This window comes from Macaca fascicularis, chromosome 10 (assembly GCF_037993035.2).
Source record: "Macaca fascicularis isolate 582-1 chromosome 10, T2T-MFA8v1.1".
Taxonomy (NCBI): Eukaryota; Metazoa; Chordata; class Mammalia; order Primates; family Cercopithecidae; genus Macaca; species Macaca fascicularis.
Genome location: NC_088384.1, coordinates 28,170,960 through 28,193,112, shown reverse-complemented (window position 1 = coordinate 28,193,112; position 22,153 = coordinate 28,170,960). Strand labels below are relative to the sequence as shown.

Here is a 22,153-nt window from a genome sequence, read left to right as displayed (position 1 = left end):
GCCAGGTTGCTTCCCTTCATTATTTCAAAGTCCCCCATTAGATGACCACCGCGATCTGTCTAGTCATTTCCACTGTGCAGTAGTGCTAATATTTATATTGCATATTTGATTTATTTGTTATTGGCATTTAGAAGTCCCCTTTCTTACCCGATTGCACCATGGGCATGGATCACAGCGAACACATATCTCAAGTCTGTAAAAACAGTCAAAGCCTTGTCCTTTCTTAGTGCCAGGGCTCTGGTTAAGGCTATTATCTCAGTCTTTGGGGTTGAAGTTTGGGCAGGGAGGCTTTTGGCCTCTGTGGTTTTCCATAGGGAGAGAACCACATATCCTGCCCTTCTTCCGTCTCTTTCCATGAAGCTACGGCCATCTACAAACCCCATGTCTTCATTTCCTTCTTCAACCACATCTCTGCTACAGAGAACCTTGAAGGTCATTTCTACTAAATGCAAGGGGTTAATATTAGGAACTGAGACTTGCATTTTTCCCGGGCATAACCTCAAGCTTTGGCTAAATTAACCTTTATTGCTTGAGACACCTGTCTCAGTTATTTTTTGGTTAACACAATACAGATAAAGTAGGATCCCTATCTCATATCACACATAAAAATTAATACAGATGGACCAAAGACCTAAATATGGGGGGTGAATCAGTAGAAAATACAAGAGAATATCTCTATGACCTTGGGACAAGGGCTGAGTTTCTAAGCAAAACACAAAATGCTCAAATCATAGAGGAAAAGATTGATAGTCGCCTGTGTTACAATTTTAAATTTGAGATTCAAAAACACACCCTAGGAATTAGGGGTGGAAAAGAAGCAAGCCAGAGAGTAGGAGCAAATATTTGCAATTAATGCACTGAACTGGTATCCATAAAATTATAAAGAACTACCAGTCAATAAAAACCACAACCCAATAGAAAAATGGGCAAAAAATATAAACAGGCATCCTCAGAATATGAAAACAGAGTAGCCAATAATTACATAAAAAGAAGTCCAGCCGGGTGTGGTGGCTTACACCTGTAATCCCAGCACTTTGGGAGGCCAAGGTGGGCGGATCACAAGGTCAGGAGATCGAGACCATTCTGCTAACAGGGTGAAACCCCTTCTCTACTGAAAGTACAAAAAAATTAGCTGGGTGTGGTGGCGGGCGCCTGTAGTCCCAGCTACTCGGGAGGCTGAGGCAGGAGAATAGCGTGAACCTGACAGGCAGAGCTTGCAGTGAGCCGAGATTGAGCCACTGCACCACAGCCTGGGCAACAGAGCGAGACTCTGTCTCAAAAAAAAATAAGAAAAAAAAAAAAGTTCAAACTTACTCAAAGTAGGGAAATGAAAATCAAAGTTATGATGAATATTACATTCCACACCCATCAGGTTGGCACGCTCAAATTGTATGTTTAAGATGCTATATTTAATGTTATTACAATCAAATTATGTTCAAGTTATTTAATACGCTATTACAATCATTATAAGAGCAAATAATTGGCAACTCTCCAAACGCACATTACAAGAGGATGGAACATGATATAGAGTGGAAATTAGCGAATTAGGCCCATACATCTGCGTGGGAGCATCTCAGAGAATGGACGGGTGAAACGCCGGAAGGGCACACAAACCGAACCCCGCCCCCGGGAACCCCGCCCCGCCAAGGAGCATGCTGGAGGCTGATAGGTTGGTTTGACCACGCCAGTCCCGCCCTCCCTGGCCCCTTGGAGCCCCGGCCCCGCGTGGAGCATGCTGGGAAAGTACGGACTCACTTTCCTCGCCAGCCCCGCCCCACGGGGCTACCGGTTACTGGCAACCGGCAGCGGGCAACGGGCGCGCGCTGCTCCGTTAGGAGGCGGTGACCATCTGCCAGTGTGCCCAGGGCTTCTGAGGGCGCTGGATGGTTCCGTTGTGTCCGAGTGCCTCGGGAGCTGCAGGGAAGGGGCGGGAAAACTACCCCGGACCCCATGGAGAGTGCAGAGGCGGAAAGGGAAGGGCCTAGGGACCTCAGATTGTTTTGAATCAAGGGCCGAAAGCTCGGGTCTGAGGGAGGGAAGGAAATACTTTCGTGCCTTCAGAGAGAGTCTAGAAGGAACTGTGCAGCGTCCCAAAGGGAAGGAAGGAGAAGGGAAAAGGGGTGGACTCAGAAAAGGTGGAGGCGAAAGAAGGGAGATGGGAGATGGGAGAAATGGCGGGCAGAAGGGGCAACGTTACTTAGCCCTGTAAACCATAATGAGCCCATATGAGAAAGCAGAAAGGTGGGTGGGGAGTCGGGGGCTAGAAAGGAAAAGAAACAAAAGCTGTCTTGGTCTGAGTCAGGAGCCCAGCTCTTGGACAGGAAGGGACCTCAGAGACGGCTTTCACAGGTGGCTGTGACTGCAGCTCTTTCTGGTGCCTCAAGCTCCCTTTTAACCCCTGGGAGACTTTTACCTTCGGGAGAGATTTCCCTTCGGGTCAAGGAAGGGAAAGAGGGACAGTGACAAGGAATGCCAGGAGAAGGTGAGGGAGAGGACACATGAGTGTTAGGTTTTTGAAAAAAGACGAGGGTTAAAGTTAAAGACAGAGTTGACGACTCTACAACACAGGTTTATTAACACATCCTAGAGAGGTGGGGACTAACTTAATGCCAAAGCCCCACTAGCACTTACAGCCTGGAATCATTATAGGCCTGGATGAGGGATCTGGAATGGTACAACTTACTGCCCAAGAGGATGTTAATAAAAATATTTCTTAAACCTTTGTCGCAACGAGATGTGATAAAGAAGTCAGACAGTTGGGGAGGATGTTACAGCCCAAACCCCTGCAGAATGTTTCACTCTGATCAGGGTCTATGAAATGTTGGTAAGATTTACAAAATAATACAGCTTGGACTAACAGTGAGGGCCCAGCCTGGGGAGAGCTAGGCACTGATTTTAAGAGAAATCTATGTCTTTGGCTATGCTGGAAGCACTGCAATCGTATTTCAAGAGCTTCTGGTTGTGGTGGACTAAGTCTAAGACCGGGGGTCCAGAGAAGACCCCATCCTTAGTAACCCTTGTCAATAGGGAAACTTCTCATGGAATTTGCTCTTTGGGTTTGACCTCTGTCTTGATGATCATGCCTCATTCATCCTTGTTAGGTTTTAAAGGAAAGGTGAGGGTTGAAGAAAGAGTTGGCAGCTTAACAGCAACACAGGTTTATTGCCAGCAGAAACCTGTGGAGTGGGGACCAGCTTAGTCTCAGATCACGAGTCCCGCTTACAGACTGGGACAGTTACTGTAAGAAAGAGGAAAGCAACACAAAGGGTGGTTGGGCAGTCAACAAGGACAGGTTTATTTTAGAAAACAAACTTGAGAGGGGCTTCTGGACAAGTTAGCTCAGACTAACTTCTGTTATAGACTAAGAATATTTAAAGGTTTTGGAAGGGGGCTTATCGTAGGTTCCGAATGTTTCTGTGTGAGGGAAAGTTTATTGCGGGGTTGGAATGTCTCTGGTTGGAGGGGAGGCTGTCTTGGGGTTGGCATATTTCTGGTCAGAGAGGGGTTTATCTCAGGGTTGGAATGTTTCTGGTTATGCTGACATTAGCCATTAGGCTGATGTTTTGTGGCTGGATATAGGCAGCTTTTAATTAAGGGGGAACTTAGAATGGTGGTGTTTGTTCAAGATGGCAGTGCTCCTGCTCTGTCAGTTATAGGTCTGGAAGCGGGGAGAATAGGCAGTATGGCTTGCTGCCCAGCAGGATGTTGAAGATGTTCCTTGGGCCCTTCGTCCAGGAGGATTTGATAGAGGTTTTCCTATAGTTAGGTAGTTAGGCAATATTTTCTTTACGGCCTGAACCCCCATGGAATGTTTTACTCCAACCAGGGTCTATGAAATGTTGGGAAATGTCTATGGCCATACTGTAAGGCTCTTGCATTGGTTCAAACCCCGAGAGCGCGCCAACAAACAGCACAAGGCAGTGTGGAGCAACACACTGTTTTAATGAGCGCCTGGGTGGAGACGGGCTGAGGCCTAAAATGGCATCAGCCCCAAGTGAGGATGGGGCAGGGGTTTTATAGTCTCCTGTAAACAGGAAGTGTCCCAGTCCGACGTAATGGCTATGTGGTACCCAGTTGACCTCTCTCTCGATCTTCAGGGGTACCTGTCCTCTGGCCAGCTCTCTTCCTGCTTCTGCTATCTTGCTGACACATGCTGCTAGCTAGCGCAAGTGGCCTTGAGCCTTGGGACTGGGCCTGAGAAGGGAGGAGTTATTCATCCCCCTAAGCTTTCAGGTGCTGGGGAGAATCTTTCACATACCACCCTGAACACACCCAATCTCTTCTGATCTCAGAAGCTAAGCAGGGTCTGGCCTGGTTAGTACTTGGATGGGAAATGTTGGGAGGCTTACAAAATGGTGTAGGTTATCTTTGGATTTAAGCCCATGTCCCACAGGGAAGACCTTGTTGGTTTTCTCCCTACAGAACCTGCTGTGACATTAAGTGAACAGCTCCTGGGGGTGCATCGCGATAGGGAAGTTATTGAGCTTCCAATGTTTTTGTGAAGCTGCTTTGTCAACTGTGAAATAACTATTGCTCTGCCCACTCCTGGGGTTGTTAGAGACCCAGTGAGATACTAAAAGCGTGTTTAAAGTGTGTAGGGTCTGCAAATGCGATAAAGTGTTGTCAGAAAACCCAGCTCACGTGGCTTTGGGAGCCACTGGTGAGAGAAGAGACTGGAGGCAGCCTGCTGTGGCCAGAGCCTCCTGCTATTGTCAATTTCTCCTCACTGTCCCCTTTACCAGGAAGGCTGTGTCAGTTTGATCAGCTGCCAGTCTGTTTGCCCTCATTCTCCCTGGCCCTGCCCTGAGTCCAGGGACCTGGATTTGAAACCTTCATCTATCACTTACTATCTGAGTGATGTTGGGCAAGTCATTTCAGTCCTTTCCTGCTTAAATAGAGCTAAGATAGCCTATGAATGAAACTGTATAAACCAAGGCATTTCTGGCTCCAGTAGGAGGCAGCTGCTCTGAGGGAGAAGCCCTGGTCAGGAATCTGTTACAGTTATTTTGTCACCAACTGGAATGGCCTTGGGACAAAGCACAGCAGCTGTCTTGACCTCATCAATAGCCTTGACCTCATCCCTCGTGTCATGCTGTGTCATCTTCAACATCTGTCACTTCCATCAGCCTTAGCATTGGCTTTGGCCTCAGTTTCCTCATGTGCAACTTGAGGATGATGATTCTTATAGGAATCAATAAGCTTAGGATAAAGAAGCGATTGGGTCACATTTGCATTAAGTGGGGTCTTCAGTTCCTAGAGATTAGCAGATTGCATGGCATGAGAACAGAGCCATAGAGAATGTTTGAGGTCCCATTAATAACTGATAAGAGGCTGATCAGTAAGCACTGGGAGGGGAGGATTGAGTCTTGGGTGAAGAGTTGGAGGGTGGAGGATTCAGTCTTGGGTGAAGAGTTGATTGGAAAACAAAGTTGAACAGAAAACCAGGGCATCATCAACACTGATGAGTAATTTTTTTTCTCTATAAAGTGATTATTTAGATTAAGAAAAGGAACGACAAATTTTGAAAAGCCGACAAACACCACAAACTCCGGGAAAAAAACATCCTGACATTTTTACTAAGTGACAGACCCATCTGCGCCTTTAAAATACTCTGTCCCCCCCATATTTTTTGGCTGCAGACTCTGATCACATTTTTGTGTGACAGTGATTTTGTAATATTTTCGATGGAGCGAATAGAGAGAGAATTCTGTCTCTCCTTTGGCAGTAGGCATGTCCCTGTCAGGTAGGAGCTCAGCAGGACTTTTCAAGCACCTGTCAAAACTCTGCTGATCAAAACAGAACATAACAATAACAAATAACGGCCAAAACCAGTTCGGATTAGGAATTATAATGCATTTGCATAAAATACTCCCACCAGGGCCATGACAGTTTACAAATGATCCCATGGCAATAACCCAGGAATTACCGTATGTGGTTCCAGCAACTTCCTGCTACTTTTCCAGAAAGTTTATGAATAAGCTGCCCCTTAATTAGCATATAATTAACAGTGGGAATAAATATAGCTAGCCAGCGATCCTGGAGTGCTACTGTCTATGGAGCAGCCATTTTGCTGTACAGTGTTGATTTAATAAACTTACTTTGCTTTCAGTTTTGTCTGTTAGCTCACTCTTGAATTCTTTCCTGAGCAAAGCCAAAAACCCTCCGGGCTGAGTCCCTATATGGGGGTTCGCCTGCGTCAGCCGGAAATAATTTATGCACAAAGATAACTATAGCAATTTTTAGTAGATACAGAAGTGACTTCAAAGCCCAGAAATCCATCCCACTTAAACACACACAAAATGATCCCCAATTTTACCTTCTCCCTTAGCCATATCCAAAATAGCCACAGTCATTCCAACAGGACAGATGCATGAGGGAGAATATGAACTGAAAAGAGAGAGTGGGCCTCAACCAACTTGTAAAAATGTCTTCTACATATTTTCCAAAAGCACATGACAAAAGCATTGATAGGGCTCCTCCCAAGGCAAAGAGGACCCCTGAGGGGTAAGCTTCATGTTGTCTGTGAAGCCACCTCTGCTCTGAATAATTGCAGCTGCACCCGTTGCAGCTTGCTCTTCCCCCCAACATGTCCCACCTCACCCCACTCTCAACACATACAGTGGGGAGGTTCTGAGATTTGTACCCACCCCCTAAAAGAACCCTCCTCTGGGCGGGATGAGATTCTCTGGCCCTTAGCAGGGCTGTAGCCTGCCCTGTCCTATGCCGCACATGCCCGGGCAGTCAAAGCTGAACTTTGAACCACAGGTGCACTTCTTGAAAGGGGGCAGAGTGGGAGGCAGAAAAAACACGTTGGATCCTATACATGCCTTTGGGAACCCTGAATGAACTCTCGGGGTTCCGCGTCTGGTCACCTTTACACTGCCTTCTAAGACTGTTGGGAGGAGCTATTGAACACTCTTACATAAGACGTCCACAAGCATAAAAACGTGGCAGTAGGGGAGGGGAAACGAGAGAAAAAGAGTAGAAGAATTGGAATAAAAGACTGTAGCTTGGAAGGGAGGGCAGTGTGGAGGGGCACCCAGATCAGGCCATCCTCACTGTCCCCCTGTTGCCGTGCCGGAGGCTGGCCCTGCCAGGAAAGCCTGATACCTTATCTCAGTTTCCCCTTTAAAGCAGGGTTGCTAATTCCTACCTCACAGGGTGGTCCTCATGAGGATAACATGAGGTAACATCGGGGGAAATTGCTTGGGAAAGTGTAAAAGGCCACTTACACAGAAACTGCTCATGACCCATTTGGCCAAAGTGGGGATGTGGACTCAGAGGCCCTGGACCCAGGCCTGGGCCCTGCCTTGCCTGTTTGGGGAAATGGCCCTGGCCTTTACTCAACACTGACCCTACCTTAGGAGGAAGAGTCCTGCCCGAGCCAACCTCCCACGCCCTGACCGAAGCAGTGCCGTCAGAGAGTCCTGGCTTGGGAGTCAGAGGGACTGAGCTCAACGTATGGGTACCCTAGAACCTGCACCTGGAAAACTGAGTTGCTGATGCAGCCAGGTCCCCGCTGCTGGGGTAGCCCAGCCTACCCCTCCAAGCGCCTTCAGGGAAGAGAACCAGCTGAGGCTGGGGGTACCAGGAGAAGGGTCCCCCAAGGTTGGAACTTGCATGCAGGAGGATGCTCAGCAGGGGCTGCAACGGGGGGCTTTGGGAGCCCACCAGGCAGGGATCAACAAGGGGTCTCACTCAGCAAGGGACTGCAAAGCCAAAGTCTTACTTCAGTCTCTAGGCCCAGGGATCAGGCTCACCAACTCCCTGCAGAGGCCCCAGCAGCAGGGGACCGCACGCTCACAGCATGGACAGTGGGTGATATCTGTTGTAAGCTCTCCTCTTCCCTCTCCCGCTCCCCATGGCCTCTACTATCAGAACATATTCTGCCTGTTGCAATATGGACAGAGTGGGTCTTTAAAAAAAATTACTTAAAATGATAGTTCAGGGCTCATTTCCAGAAGAAAAAATAGGTGTAAGGGGTTCTGGAACAGGCCTGTGGAAATCGGGAGTGATACTGAGGCTGACTGTAGCATTGGGGATTAAAAGGAGGAGTCCCAGAGTGGGGTGGGGACCACATAGGACACCACTTCTTTAGGGCCCAGAAGGAGGCAGGAAGTCTGATATCAGCAGCCAGTTGGGAGTTCCTAGGGGTCTGGGTTGGTGGAGAGAGACCTTCACAAGTTGGGCAGGCTGCTCTGCTTCACTCCAGGTTAGAGGGCACCACAGGATACCCACATGGCAAAGTGGCCAAATCCCAAGGGAAGGCCCGGGGAGCTGAGTTGAAACTGCCCCCTGCTCCTGAACCTCAGGGGTCAGCGATATTGCTGCTACTTGCTAAGCCCAGTTGCCCCTGTGTTATCCACTCCCCGCTGGAGACGTGGGGCAGCATAGATTCCCCCCACCTAGGACTTGGAATGAGTCATCATTCAATGCTATTTGATTCCAAGGGTAGCTTGGACCCCAGACTACAAATTATTTTACTACTCTTCCTACTTTCCCATCCTAAATTAGGTCCAACCTCAAAGTTCAAATTGGAGTCAGAGGTTCTGCAAATATGCCAGATACCTAGATAAAAAGTCAACCTTAGAAATGTCTTTCATAAATTTCCTAGGGTCAAATTCAAGTAAAAAAATTAAGTTCCCTTGTCCTTTTAGGTTAAAGTCCAAAGGGGGAAAAAAAAAAAAAAAAGTCTTAAGGTCAAAGGATTCAAGCCCAAAGCATTCAAAGAGAGCCCAGGGGCCCATTAGAGCCCAGTGGCGTTAACCTCCTCTCCAAGGCTCTGTGCTTACCCAGTGAGCAAAGTGGCCCGTGGGCACGGGAGGGCTGGGTGTCTCCTGGAAAGTGAGATCCTTCTCTCCACATCTCAGCATTTTCACTGGCCTGCCATGTGCTCCAGTTTTAAAAGACTTAGGGTTACTAGGAATGAGCGGATGGTGATAGCCTCAGCTTCCTGCTCGCCAACCACAGGGAAGTCCTTAGAGCAGCGTGCAGGCCATGAGATGTCTCCAGGATCCCGGACCCAGCCCCACGTAGCCCTCTCTTCCTGCTACCTTAGTACTCCAGCAGGAATGCCCTGGCAGCTGATGGAAAGAGAGTAGACAGGGAAGACAAACCCTAGACCCCATGGCATAGCTGACCAGGTGGAGGGTTAGCATTAGCCCTGGCGACCCCGCTGTGGTGCAGCAGGAAGCAACTTCTGCTGTCCTCCTCCCTGAGCGTCTGTGTACAAGCAGTCATCATCTGCCTGGGTCTTATTTATAACACCACCTTCCTTTTCATATGTGTGAAATCTCATCATTTCCATTTCTCTCTGTGTGCCCATTGCATGGGTGTCTTCGGCCCTAAGAGATCCCGCCCCAGTCAGTGGAGCGCAGCCCGGCAGGTTGCTGAGCTGAGCACCAGGGAGCAGTGGTTATGTCCCACTGGCTCTCAGGACACTAGCTGTCCTCCACTGGGGATGTTCCCAGCCCTAACTAAGCAGCACAGTTTCTGCAGCACAGTTGTCAGCAGCTAGGGACAGATGTCCACAGCTGTGCTTCCTCACGCGACTGCTGGCTCGTATCCCCAGCACGGCTCAGCTGGGCTCCTGGTAGTTGTGCTGGCTGCTGGCCGTCTTCACACAGAGGGCTAGTCATTTGTGTTCAACCCCAGTGCCTTCCCTCCTTTTACTTTCTCTTTGCTTTCCGGCCCATATATTTACTTTTTCTGACATATTCCTCTAGATTTTGTCACTTGGGGGTCTCCCCTGGCAACAGAAAGCAAAACCAGGCAATCCCAGGTTTGCCACAAGAATTGCCGTTGAAACAGTCCCACGGCTGCACCCAAGAGATGGCGGCCGTGGCCATCAGCCTCCCTGCCGTCAGCCCCTCTCTCCTGACTGGCTGTGCTCTCCTCAGGGAGGACTCCACTGAACCCTCCTTGCCACCTAATCCCTACATTTAAAAAATGCATTCCCTTAGGACCTGAGCAACCCCAGGCACCCACCCACAGTAACTGCGCTTTCCCCAAGTGTACCCAAAATATTCTCAATGTTTGATGCTGATCTTCTGTCCTTTAATTTGTCCAAATTTCCTACAGCCTCTGAGGGCTGCCCTGGCTCATGGAATGGCTTCTGGTTCTTACAGAGTCACTGTCTGCAGCATTGAATGGCCACCCCTCAAGAGTGTTCTGGGTCACCTGGTTCCCTGGTGGTGACCCTGTCTGTTCCCAACGTCTGCCCTCCCCTCACATCAGGGAGCTTTCCTGTCCCCTACGTTGGTCTGGCCCACTCCAGGGTCCCATGATCCCTCATCTCTGCCCAACCTGCCTCCTGACACCACTGCTACCCTTCTAAGGGTAAGACTGTGGTGTGTGTTTCAAACTATTCCAGTTCCTTCTGGATCTCCTAAGTAAACCCAATTCCCTGGGACAGGCGGTTCTCAACAAAAGCCATTTGGATGGCCCTTGCTAACTTTAGATGTGTATTGATTTCATTGTTTCTCTATCTCAACCCAAGAAAACAGCATATTCTCTGAAGGGCTCTGATTCCCTTTAATGCTGTTGTCCATTAACAAACTCTTGCCTTTCTATGGGCAAAGCCATGACTCTCCCAACTCCTGGGTCAAAATGTATGTAATAGCTGGGCACGGTGGCTCATACCTGTGATCCCTGTAATATTCTGGGGTGCCAAGGCGGGAGGATCACTTGAGGCCAGCCTGGGGAACCTAGTGAGATCCCGTCTCTACAAAAATAAAAATATAATTAGCTGGGCATGGTGGTACAAAACTGTAGTCTCAGTCACTCAAGAAGCTGAGGCGGGAAGATGACTTAAGCCCAGGAGTTCAAGGTTACTGTGAGCTTGATTGCACCACTGCATTGTAGCATGGGCAACAGAGTGAGACCCTGTCTCCAAAAAGAAAAAACAAATAAAAACAAAATGTACATAAGGCACAAATCCACAGCAAAGCTGAGCCGCACAAGGGGACGAACTCAGCAGGCCTAGGGATGTGCTTTGTGGGTTCAGGAGGGACCCTCCCCAGTCCCTGTTCTGGCAGGAGGCTTCGGGGGCAGCTCATCTGGCACAACTCCACTGTGGGTGGTACAAGAGTCATACCAGGGTGCACCGGCCCCTTGCTGCCTTCGCAGTTGGAAGTGGTGACCTCAGACCTGGCTGAGAGCACAGGAAAGGCAGCAAGCCTGGGCCTGCCCTCCTCCATTCATGCCTCAGAGGTTCTGTAGCCTCCTCTGCACCATCTCTGTTTGGATTAATAGGAGACCTGTGCGGTAGGCAGAGAACATGGCTCTGAGCCGTGACCGTCCCCAGAGCACTGTCCTGAGTTGCCAAGGTCATACCCCCACATGGACCTTATTTATATCAGCAAGGTGGGACCTCCGGCCTGGGCCACTAGTTAAAAGCCAACCCTAAGACCATAAGGATCAGCTCATGGCTCCAAAGCACTGTGGGGAACTGCCAAGGCCAGAAGCCAGTGTGGTCCCCGTGAAGCCCTGGTGCACACACCAGGCATCCCAAAGCCTCAGACTTTTATGTGGTTACTTGAGGACTCAAAGCTCAAAGCCTCTGCTGGATTTAAGGGGGCTTAAATAGAACACGCCTTTCTTCCCATTCCAATCCTGGGGCCTCCACCACAGTTGTGAGGGTCACAGCACTTGCCAGAAGGCAGGGAGCACACGGCAAAGCAGGGCCCCGAAAGGCTGAGCTAGACAGGGGGCGCTAAGGGGGTGCTTGTTTAGGGACATAAGCACCTCATGGGGAAACAAGGAGGTGAGGAGGATGAGGCCCCCAATCCCAGGAGAAACAGTGGTGGGAAGCTCAGGGAGGCTGGAGGTGGGCTGGGGAAGAGGCCAACAAAGTGGGAACAGCCCTCCATATGGGCCAGTGACTGGCAAGGTCTTAGAAGGATGGGGCAGTTGGGCAGTGCCTCTGCATGGCACAGTACCCAACCGTCGACCTGGTGGTGGTGCTCTTCACTTCCTGTTCACTCCCTTCTACTGTGCATGTTAACTTTTGTATCAGGGAATATGAGATATGGAAAAATGCATAAGGTTTAATAAATATACACAGACACTTGTAAGAACAGAAAAATACTGCAGCACCCCGTCACCTCCCAAATGCCCCTGGTCAATGGGACTGCTGTCCTGACCGTGATAGAAACCATTTTCCTGGCTTTCTTCACAATTTTCCGACCTACACATCATCCTCTGAACAATACAATTTGGGGCTTCTTGTTTTCAAACTTCATATAAATGGAACTGCATTATATGCATCTTGTGGCTTTTGTTCAATGTGTTTGAGATTTGTCTGTGGTGATATTCGTACCTATAGCTTGTTCATTTCACTGCTGTTGAATAATTCCGTGAATGAACAAGCATAATTTATCTATTCAATGCTTGATGGACATTGGGTTGCTTCCAGATACAAGTTTCTCCAGGATAGATATACCGAGGAGTGGGATTGTGGGCATGTTAGTTACAGCCGATGGGGTTGGTAGTGGTGTGTCATAGTGGTTCTTATTTCCCTGATTTCTACTGAGGATGAACAAGTTTTCCATTGGATATTCTGTTTTGTGAAGTGGCTTCTAAAGTCCTTTGCTCATACTGTTTAATAGGGTTTCCTAATAATGTAATGTTGAGGTAGGAGATCAGCAGAACTTGTTTTCCAAGCACTGGTCAAGACCTTGGTCATGACCCCGCTGATCAAAACAGAATCTGGTCAGAACAGGATGCAATGAAGAAATCAGCTGAAACCAAGATGGCGACAAAAGTGACCTCTGGTTGCCCTCACTGCTCATTATATGCTAGTGATAATGCATGCTAAAAGACATTCCCACCAGCAGCATGACAGTTTACACATGCCATGGCAATACCCAAAAGTTATCTTATGTGGTTTAAAAGGGGGAGGAACCCTCAGGTCCAGGAACTCCGGATCCTTTTTCTAGAAAATTCATGAAAAACCTGCCCCTTATTTAACATATAATTAAGAAGTAGCTATACATATAGAGAGCTGGTAGTCCAGGAATGCTGCTCTGCCTGTGGGGTAGCCCTCTAAACCCCATCTATCTGTATGGATGCTCTGTGAAACCCACTTTTCTGTACTCTGGTGCTCTAATAAACCTGCTTTGCTTTCACTTTTTTCTGTTGGGTCACAAATTATTTCCTGTGCAAAGCCAAGAACGCTCTCAGGCTGAGCCCCAGTTGGGGGGCTCACTTGCATTAAGACCAGTTGCAGAAACTGTACCATGTCTTTTATTCTTACGGTGTCTTACTAACATCAGTGTGTCAATCTTTCCTTATTGTATGTACTCATTTTATCTTACTTAAATCATAAAGATGATATTCTTCTACATCATCTTTTAAGATCTTTGTGGCCTTTTCTTTATGGCTCTAATCTATGTAGAATTGACTTTTGTGTGGGAGTTAAATAGGAGTCCAGTTTGATCTTTCTTCTTACATGGTAGCCAGCCGCCCAGCACCCCTAGCTGAATGAGTTCTTCTTTTCACGTGAATTTCAATGCTCCCCCAGTATGATATTGTGTCCATGTGTGTGGAGAGGTCTGTTTCTGGATTACTCTTTTTTCCATTGGTCTGTTGTCTGCTATGTTCTGATTCCACTTTGCCTTAATTGTGTAACTTGATAATGTGTCTTGATATTGAGAAAGCAAGTCCTCACATCTTGCCTCCTTCAAGAAAATGTTTTGACTCTTCTTGGTCATTTAGAGTCTCATATAAATGTTAGAATTAGGTTGTCAATTTCCACAGAAAAACCTGTTGGAATTTCGATTGGGACTGTGCTGAATCATCAACCAGACAGAACTGTTACCAGCACAATATTGCCTCCAGTACAGAGATGCCAAGACCACCTCGGTCGGTAGGGGAGACCCTAATCCAGTGGCCGCTACAGGAATTAAAGACACACACACAGAGAAACAGAGGTGTGAAGTGGGAAATCAGGGGTCTCACAGCCTTCAGAGCTGAGAGCCCCGAACAGAGATTTACCCACATATTTATTAACAGCAAGCCAGTCATTAATTAGCATTGTTTCTATAGATATTGGATTAACTAAAAGTATCCCTTATGGGAAATGAAGGGATGGGCCGAAATAAAGGGATGGGTTGGGCCAGTTATCTGCAGCAGGAGCATGTCCTTAAGGCACAGATTGCGCATGCTATTGTTTGTGGTTTAAGAACGCCTTTAAGCAGTTTTCTGCCCTGGGTGGGCCAGGTGTTCCTTGCCCTCATTCCGGTAAACCCATAACCTTCCAGCATGGGCATTATGACCATCATGAACATGTCACAGTGTGCTGCAGAGATTTTGTTTATGGCCAGTTTATGGCCAGATTTTGGGGGGCCTGTTCCCAACACAGAGACATGGTCAGTCTCATTTATTTAGTTCCCCAATAACCTTTAGGGTGTTACTTTTCTCTGTAGAGGTTCTCTGTAGAGTACATCTTGGATTTGTTTCTAGGTACAGGAAACTTTTTAAAAAATATTTTATATAGACCAGGGTCTCACTATGTTGCTCAGGCTGGTCTTTGAACTCCTGGCCTTGGCGTCCCAAAGTGCTGGGATTACAGACGTGACCTACTGCACCCAACCAGGAAATTTATTTTCTATTGCTCCCCTACAACTCCCACATCTTCTCCATCTGCATGAAATCATATTCTCTGTATGGTAATCTGTAAAGTCATATCTTATTCTGAGAAATGTCCATTTCTGCATTAATACTCATCGCATGTATTCTAAATATACTTTGTCTTGTTTGTCTTGTATATAGGTTATTGTAGTTACTTGACCTGGCCGAAATGTTAAAGGTGTATAAGTTCTTGTCCTTCATGTCTTCTTCTGGCTTTTTATTCACTAATAGTCATCAGCGTCCTTACTGTCAATTAAGAGATGCTCCTTCTCAATATTTTGATATGATAGTACAAGGATTCTAAAGGAGGAACCTTCTTTTTTAGCAACTGTGTTTTTTGTTTTGTTTGGCAATTCACTAAGGACTCATCCCATCATGTTATGAGGGAGACATTCTTGGAAGCATGGCTACTTTTCAGATTCTTCTCAGCACATAGCTGTCACTCATGCTTTGCTGTGAGATGGGGTGCCCTACAGATGGATGGGGTTTACAGGCTTAGGGTTACTCATGCCTTTTTATAAGACATTATTGCTGTGTTTGTTTCTTCTTCAGAAAACAAATTATAGAGAGCTGGGGTTAATCTGTTCCGCAGTCTGAATGTGTTACCGAAACACCAGGGGTTTCATCTAGGTCCCATTGCTTGCTGCACAGCCAATCACTGCCGGGAAGAAGGGCTTTATTCGGGTGCTGCACTCAAGGAGAATGGGAGATAAGTATTGAATCCATCTCCCTGACCAACTAAAATTGGAGGATTATATAACAGTGGAAGGGATGTAGCTATGTTTGGGAAGGAATTAGAGAGGGGTAAGAAAGCAACCATGATAACCAAGAGATCCAGTGTCTCCTTGTCTGGATGCAGTGATCTGGTGAATTTGAGAGAGGATTACCCTGTGGAGGAAGGCAACAGGAGGGAGCCTTCTCTCTGGAGCCCCTTGGCATGCTTTGAATTTGACCTATGTAAATCTATTACCTATTAAACTGAGAAGAGAGCTAGGTACCCAAGAAGCCAAGTCACTGGGGCGGGGGGGACGACATGGGGGATGAAGCTTCTCATTTGTAGCCTTTCAATTCAGTGCTCTATCTGGCTGTTTTGAGAGCTAAACTGTTGAGTTGAGACCCCATGGTCACCAGATGACGCCTGAGGCTCCAGGACTGAAGGGACAGAGTCAGTTTCTGAAACGGACAATCTCTGTCTCTTTTACATGGGCTTCAAACACAGAAATGAAGTGGCTTGGCCTCACTCACCAGGAGGGGAAATCTGGGCAGTTGGCTGGTGGGTTGACACTGTCCCCCACATTGTCCTGGAAATTACTCAGGGAGGCCCAGGCCTGGAGAACTAAGACTTGGCTTTCACTGCTCAGCCTGGAAAGGAACTGAGATGGCCAAAGAGGGCTTTATAGAAACATAGTGTCAGTGGCCCAAAAATCCTGGAGATATCCCAAGTTCCAGGGATCAGCTGATCTCTGTGTGTGTCTCCTGCATAGAGAGAGCTCCACCTAATTCTGTGGTCTTTGGGCTGGTGGCCCCAGGGGCCCCTCCCTCAGTACTTGTCCAGGTAACTGAAAAACCACTCTGATATGAGGGTTGGCCCTGCATTAATCTTATCTACTGCGTTAGAGGCTGTAGGGTTGTCTCACTGCCTGCCCTGCCAGTTCCTGTGAGGGGTAGAGCCAGCCCTTCAGTGTGGGGCTGGTGGGGGAGCAGTTCCCAGTGAATGCATTTCAGTTGCATCCCAGCAGGATACTGCTCCACAGACTGGCCTCATTGGCCTCCTAGCACTTCCCGGCTCCATCTGGAGACTTCTAAGTAGATACCTGACCACACTTCCACATTGTCTCTGTCCCTGCCTCCCTATCCACTGCCATCAAGGCTGGCACATCAGGAACAATAGTGCCCTCTGAGGAAGGGGTAAGGGAGAGATTTCACAATTTATCAAGACCTGAGTGCAGGCACAGGCCACCTGCTCTCTCCTCCCCTCCCATGGCGTTCCTTGGATTAATCGTGCCTCTGAGGATGTGACATGTCCCTGTCATGCCTACATGATTGAGTATGTGGGAAGGACTTCTGATGAATCCCTTCATTTCACAGATGGGGAAAACTGAGGCCCGGAGAAGGAGCAGAGTGGGGGCTTGATCCTGATCTTGCTGGAATCGAGCTCCCAGAAGGGAGTGGGGTCTGAATGGAGGCTGGCAGTGAGGGGTGGTGGGGAGGGAGTCTCTGCAACGAAGCTGTTCCAGGAGGGGATGAGGTGGGAGACGTGCAGGGTGGGAAGTCTTGGGAAAAGCCTACATTGCTGGACTCTCCAGAATGGACAAGTACCGAGGGGGCCCCTGGGGCCACAAGCTCAACGGATGACAGAACTGGGTGGAGCTACGTGCAGGAGACACACCCAGAAAGGGAAATCTCGGCTAACAGGACCTGGGCTGAAGCAAAAGGGCCTGTGGGCGTTGACCAGGTGGCCTCAGGGAGGGTATCCCGGAAGAATGGTGTGTGTGAGACTTATAGTGGACAGATGGGGGACAGGCCTTGAACCTACAAAATGAGGTTCAAGGCCTGCCAGGCTGTCTGTCCATTGCAAACAGTGGCCCTGAGGAAAGTGAGGGTCACCCTGTAGGCCAGGAGTCTTTCTCAGCAGATGACATGGTACCACCAGAGTGATGGAGAACAGGCAGCATGATGGCCCCACACCTGTCTGTCCTGTACCTCGAGGTTTGTGGTGTTACTTGGAAATGCATTTCCAAGGCTGACCCTGCAGGTTCTGGGGCAGTCAAACCGGGGTTTGAGGAAGAGACCCACCACCTGGCGGGCAGTGGAGCCTGTGCTTTGGAGGAAATGGAGCTGGCCATGGGATGGGGGTCGACGGGGGCAAGTATGGCTTGAAGGTAGGATGTAGCAGCTGCCCTCCCCAGCAGGCAGTCCAGGGGACTTAGGAACACTTTCAGCAGGGCGAGTGGATAGGTCCCCGACCCATAGACATTCACTTTGTTCCTGCAGTCCAAGGAGCCATGACCTTGTAGATGCCCCCAGGGGGCCACAGAACCTCAGACACTCACCTGTTTTTGGAGGGCGACTCTCCCATCAACCCTCCTGCCCTCACACAGCAGGTGCCAGGGCCCTTGTAGGGGGCATGGCATTGAGTGTACGGCCATGCCCTGGATCCTGGGGTCAGTGTCCTCATCTGTGAAATGAGGGAGTTGAATTAGATGCTCATGGAGCCCTGCGGCCCTGCTCTCCCCATCCGTGGCACAGCTGAGAGAGAAGACTGCTGAGGTGGGGTGGGGGCCGGGGGCCAGCCAGGGCTTGGTGGGGTGTGGGGCCCGAGGCAGAAAGAGCTTGTTGTGGGGGGAACTGGGGTCCTGGGCAAAGCTCTGCCTCAGGCCTTGGGAGGCTGGAGCTGGGGGCACCCAGGAGCTGAGGGGATGTGACAAAGGCCAGGGCCGAGGAGGGTGCCTGTTACACCGCAGGTACTCAGATCCAAGAAGGAAACCTCCAGCCGGAAAGCCAGGCTGAGAGGAGTGGGACCTTCTGCTACAGCTGGAGCCATGCCATGCCCCCCATGCCTCCCCCACCCGGGAGGCAGACAAGGGGTTCCACCGCCCTCTCACTGAGTTAACGAGACTGAAGTGACACTGGGGACCTCGGCTGGCAGGAAGTAAGCTAAGGAGGGCCTTGCTTTAGAGACCTTTATGGAAGGGGTACCCCACCCCAAGATGGGTGCCACCCTTCCAGGCTCCCTGGAGCTTCTATTCTCCTTCCTCTTTCTAATCTTCACCCCACCCAGCCCCACTGCTCTTCTGGAAGGAGATCTTGCTGTCCGGTGCTGGGCGGGATGACCGAGTGAACACGGGACTGGGGAGGCGACGTGGCTGGAGACTAAGAGAAGCAGAGGAGTCACACTCCACTCACCTCGACTTCCCAAAGTGCCGGGATCACAGGCGTGTGCCACCGCGCCCAAACATAACTGAAGGCTTTACAGACATGTCTGTGGCACCACAGAACACGAACGGTCTCAGTGGAAACCCCACGCCCAATTTCCTCAGGGAACTGTTGTGGCGGGGGCTTGGGTGGCTGAAGGGAGCAGAACCCAGGCGTAGGGTTCAGGGGTGGACCGAGCGATATAACCAAGAACTCCGCACCTCCCCCACCCACCCGCCTGAAAACTCTACTGAAGTCACTTAACAAAGCAGATGGCAGTGAATGGCTCTGGGTGGGATCTTTCTGTCTTCTGGCTATCCTCTGCCCATCAAGAAGGCTGGGGGAGGTGGGGCTGAGAGAAAGGTCTAGGCCTAGAAGACCTGGGACTCTCAACTCCAACTCCTCCTCCCCCACTTCCGTAGTGGGCTCACCTCAAGCACCCCACGTGGTGGCCCTAGGTAGAACAGATTCGGGCGGGCAAAGCGCCTTAGATCCCCAGTCTGCAGCCCAGGGCAGGGTGCCAACTTCTCCTCATCCCTTCATAGGCCACAGAATGGAAAGACACTGGGGCTTCTCTGTTGGGAGCGTAGGAGGGAAAGACTGGACAAAAGGGCTCCCGAACAGGCTCCGAGGGGAGCAACCCCACCCTGACCCCCGTCCCCAACACCGTTCCTGGCCTCGCTCCCCAATGTCCCGGCTCTGCACCAATTCCTCCCGCAAGCCAAGGAACAGCGAGGCACTCCTGGTCTCTAAACCGTTTTATTTCTCCAGAAGGTTGGGGTGGGCGAGCCTAGAACACTGCGTGCGGCGGGTTCCCGGGTCCAGCCAGCGCGGACCGCGTGGGGCCCGGCGGCTCTTAGGCGAAGGTGGAGTTGTTCCAGCCCACGTTGGCCGCGTTCATGTCGTAATAGTTGATGTAGACCCTGCGCGGGGAGGAGGCTGGACTCAGCGGGCGGCTCAGTCACCGGCCTGGCCGCGCGCCGCCGCCCCTCCCCCGCGCCTCCGCGCCTCCGCGTACCTGTCCGGGCTGATGCGCAGGCGCTCGGCCAGCAGGCCGCACAGCAGCTTGCTGTAGGAGCGGTTCTGCGCGCCGCCGATCTTGCCGATGCTGTGCAGGCTGCAGAGCGCGCAAGGCTCGCTGGAGCCTCCGAAGGCCATGAGCTGGTCGGGGACCACGTGCACCGCGATGTACTGCAAGAAGGGGCGCGGTCAGCCCGCCCCAGCGACCTCGCCAAGCCCCAAGCGTCCACTTCGGGCCCGAGCCACCGTCCTCCCCCCGCTCCGTCCCCCCAGCTCCGTTCGGGAGTCGCCTCCCCAGCTCCCAGCGCGGGACCCCCTCGTCCGGCCTGCACCCCCTCTTCCTGTCCCCTCCCGGCAAACCTGGGGGGGCTTGCCGGTGGCCTGCGCCAGCTGCTGGGTGAGCTCGGAGAGGAACCCGTCCGGCACGGAGGCGCGGGGCACGTTGGTGTTTACGATGAACATCGGCATGATGGCAGAAGAACCCGGACACCCGCGCAGAAGCACAAACTCACGCGCCGCGGCCGCAGCTGAGCTACGTGCCTGACTTCTCGGACACTACTGCGGCCCCGCCTTTTGTGACGCCACCACCGGCGCCAGGCCCCGACCCCGCGAGGCTGCGGCTCCGCCTCCAGTGGGGACGTCACCGCCTGCCTCGGCTCCGCCCCGCAGGGCAGGACCCTGGGCGACTCTGCCCGTTCCTCCAGCAACCGCCGCTAAGCCCGGCGCACTGTTCCAAACCGTTCTCCACCTGGCCGCTAGAAATCGGCCTGTCCCGGCCTCGCTTCGGGTCTTTCTTAGTCCTTTCACTAAGTCACCGATGATAGTCGCCAGGAGGCGCTGTGCCGGCAGTGGGGATGCGGTGGTGAACTCGGAAGATGGCCCCTTGCCCTTCCAGAGATGAAGCCGAGTTGATTCCACTGCACGCACTGAGCCCCTGTACCTCCTGAGTCTTTGGGCCACGCGTCCCCAAGGGCTCCAGTCCCTGCACGCGTTAGCTTGTGTGTTTGAGATGGGGAGGGGCAGTCACTGCGGCAGGTGAGAGGGGAGCTGCCCCTGCGAATCACCATCCGGGGAACTTCCCTGAATCCCTGCTCTTTAAAGAGGATAGGATGCTGGGAGGCACCGAAGGGAAGGAGATGAGGTCGAGACCAGGTTCAGTGGTTCAAACGTGCGCAGCTCCACTTCTCTGGGCCTCTGGGCAACTTCAGCTCCTCAGGGAAGCCACACCCTAGTCAGGTCCACCGTGTATGCCCTCTCATAGAGCCCTTGCTGAATTTCTTAACTGTCTTTTCCACTAATGGTAAACTCGGGGACCATCTAGCAGGTGCCAAGCATACTAGAGACATTGACTTAATACTGCCGAATGAATGAATGAATGAATGGGTGAAAGAAGATAAGCCATGACATAGCAGGAAGAGGACAAGGCAGCAAGTGGATCACAGGCCAGGTCCTCAGATTTCCAGGGAGGTCCTGTCCTTGGTCTCTGATAGGTGCAGTCCATATACCAGTCTCGGTGAAGGCCATGTGATATAGTAGGGACACCCATGCCTGTGGGATCCTCGTGGCACCAGCCAAGCCTCCAGTTGGGAGGCCCCATGGCCCATTTATACAAATAGCCTATGGGTGTTGGTTCCTGCAGCTGGGCCCCAGACTCTTTCCCTCCTGCTGTCGCACCTTCTCTTACTTGTGTCCAGGGCTCCCTAAATGATGGCACTCCATGCCATGTCTCCAGCCAGGGGCACTCCCCTAAGCCCCAGGCGCTGACAGCAGCCGACTGAGTGTCCACTGCTCTGTAAAGTCCAGATATATGACTTGTCCTCCTACACCTGATCACCTGCCAGTGAAATGTGCCTCCTTTCACTATCCCTTTATTCCCACTTCTCTCCATTCCCTGCACTACTGCCTAGTCTGCACTAGCTGCATTGCCTTTGGCCTGGACCACTGTGACTTCCCTATGGTGGACTGCTGCTTCTCGAGGGAGGAGTCTGTTTCCCAGCCCCAGGCAGCAGATTTAGCTATGACTCCCTGTGCCCAGTGAAAGCTGAACAGAATTACATAAGTCACTCCAGGCAGAAGACTGAAGAGCCAGGGCCTGGTTGACCTGTTCCCTGTGAACCTGAATGACAAGGTGCAGCCTCGCCAGCAAGCACCTGAGCTCCCCCTGGATGTGAGCCCCTGCCAATCTCAGGTTGTTATCATAACAGAGGGTTGCCTTACCTGGCCAGTGACGGAGCAGGAGCATTGCCACCTTGAACAAACACCACCATTCTAAGTTCCCCCTTAATTAAAAGCTGCCTAAATCCAGCCCCAAAACATCAGCCTAATGGCTAATGTCAGCATAACCAGAAACATTCCAAACCTAAGATAAACCCCTCTCTCACCAGAAACATGCCAACCCCGAGACAGCCTCCCCTCCAACCAGAGACATTCCAACCCTGCAATAAACTTTCCCTCACACAGAAACATTTGGAACCTATGATAAGCACCCCCTCCAAAACCCTTAAGTATCCTTAGTTTGTAAGAGAGTGTGGCTCTGACCTAACTCGACCAGAAGCCCCTCTCAAGTTTGTTTTCTAAAATAAACCTG

General features: G+C 50.7%; 1 protein-coding gene across 1 annotated transcript; it reads right to left on the bottom strand.

Moving 5' to 3' along the window:
* Positions 1-19,289: 19,289 nt before the first annotated feature.
* MIF (macrophage migration inhibitory factor) lies at positions 19,290-20,128 on the bottom strand. The gene is made up of 3 exons (XM_045364408.2): positions 19,927-20,128; positions 19,565-19,737; positions 19,290-19,469 (listed from the first exon to the last, which is right to left on the bottom strand). The coding sequence occupies exons 1-3, from the start codon at positions 20,032-20,034 to the stop codon at positions 19,403-19,405; spliced, it is 348 nt and encodes a 115-aa protein (XP_045220343.1). The 5' UTR covers positions 20,035-20,128; the 3' UTR covers positions 19,290-19,402.
* Positions 20,129-22,153: the final 2,025 nt, after the last annotated feature.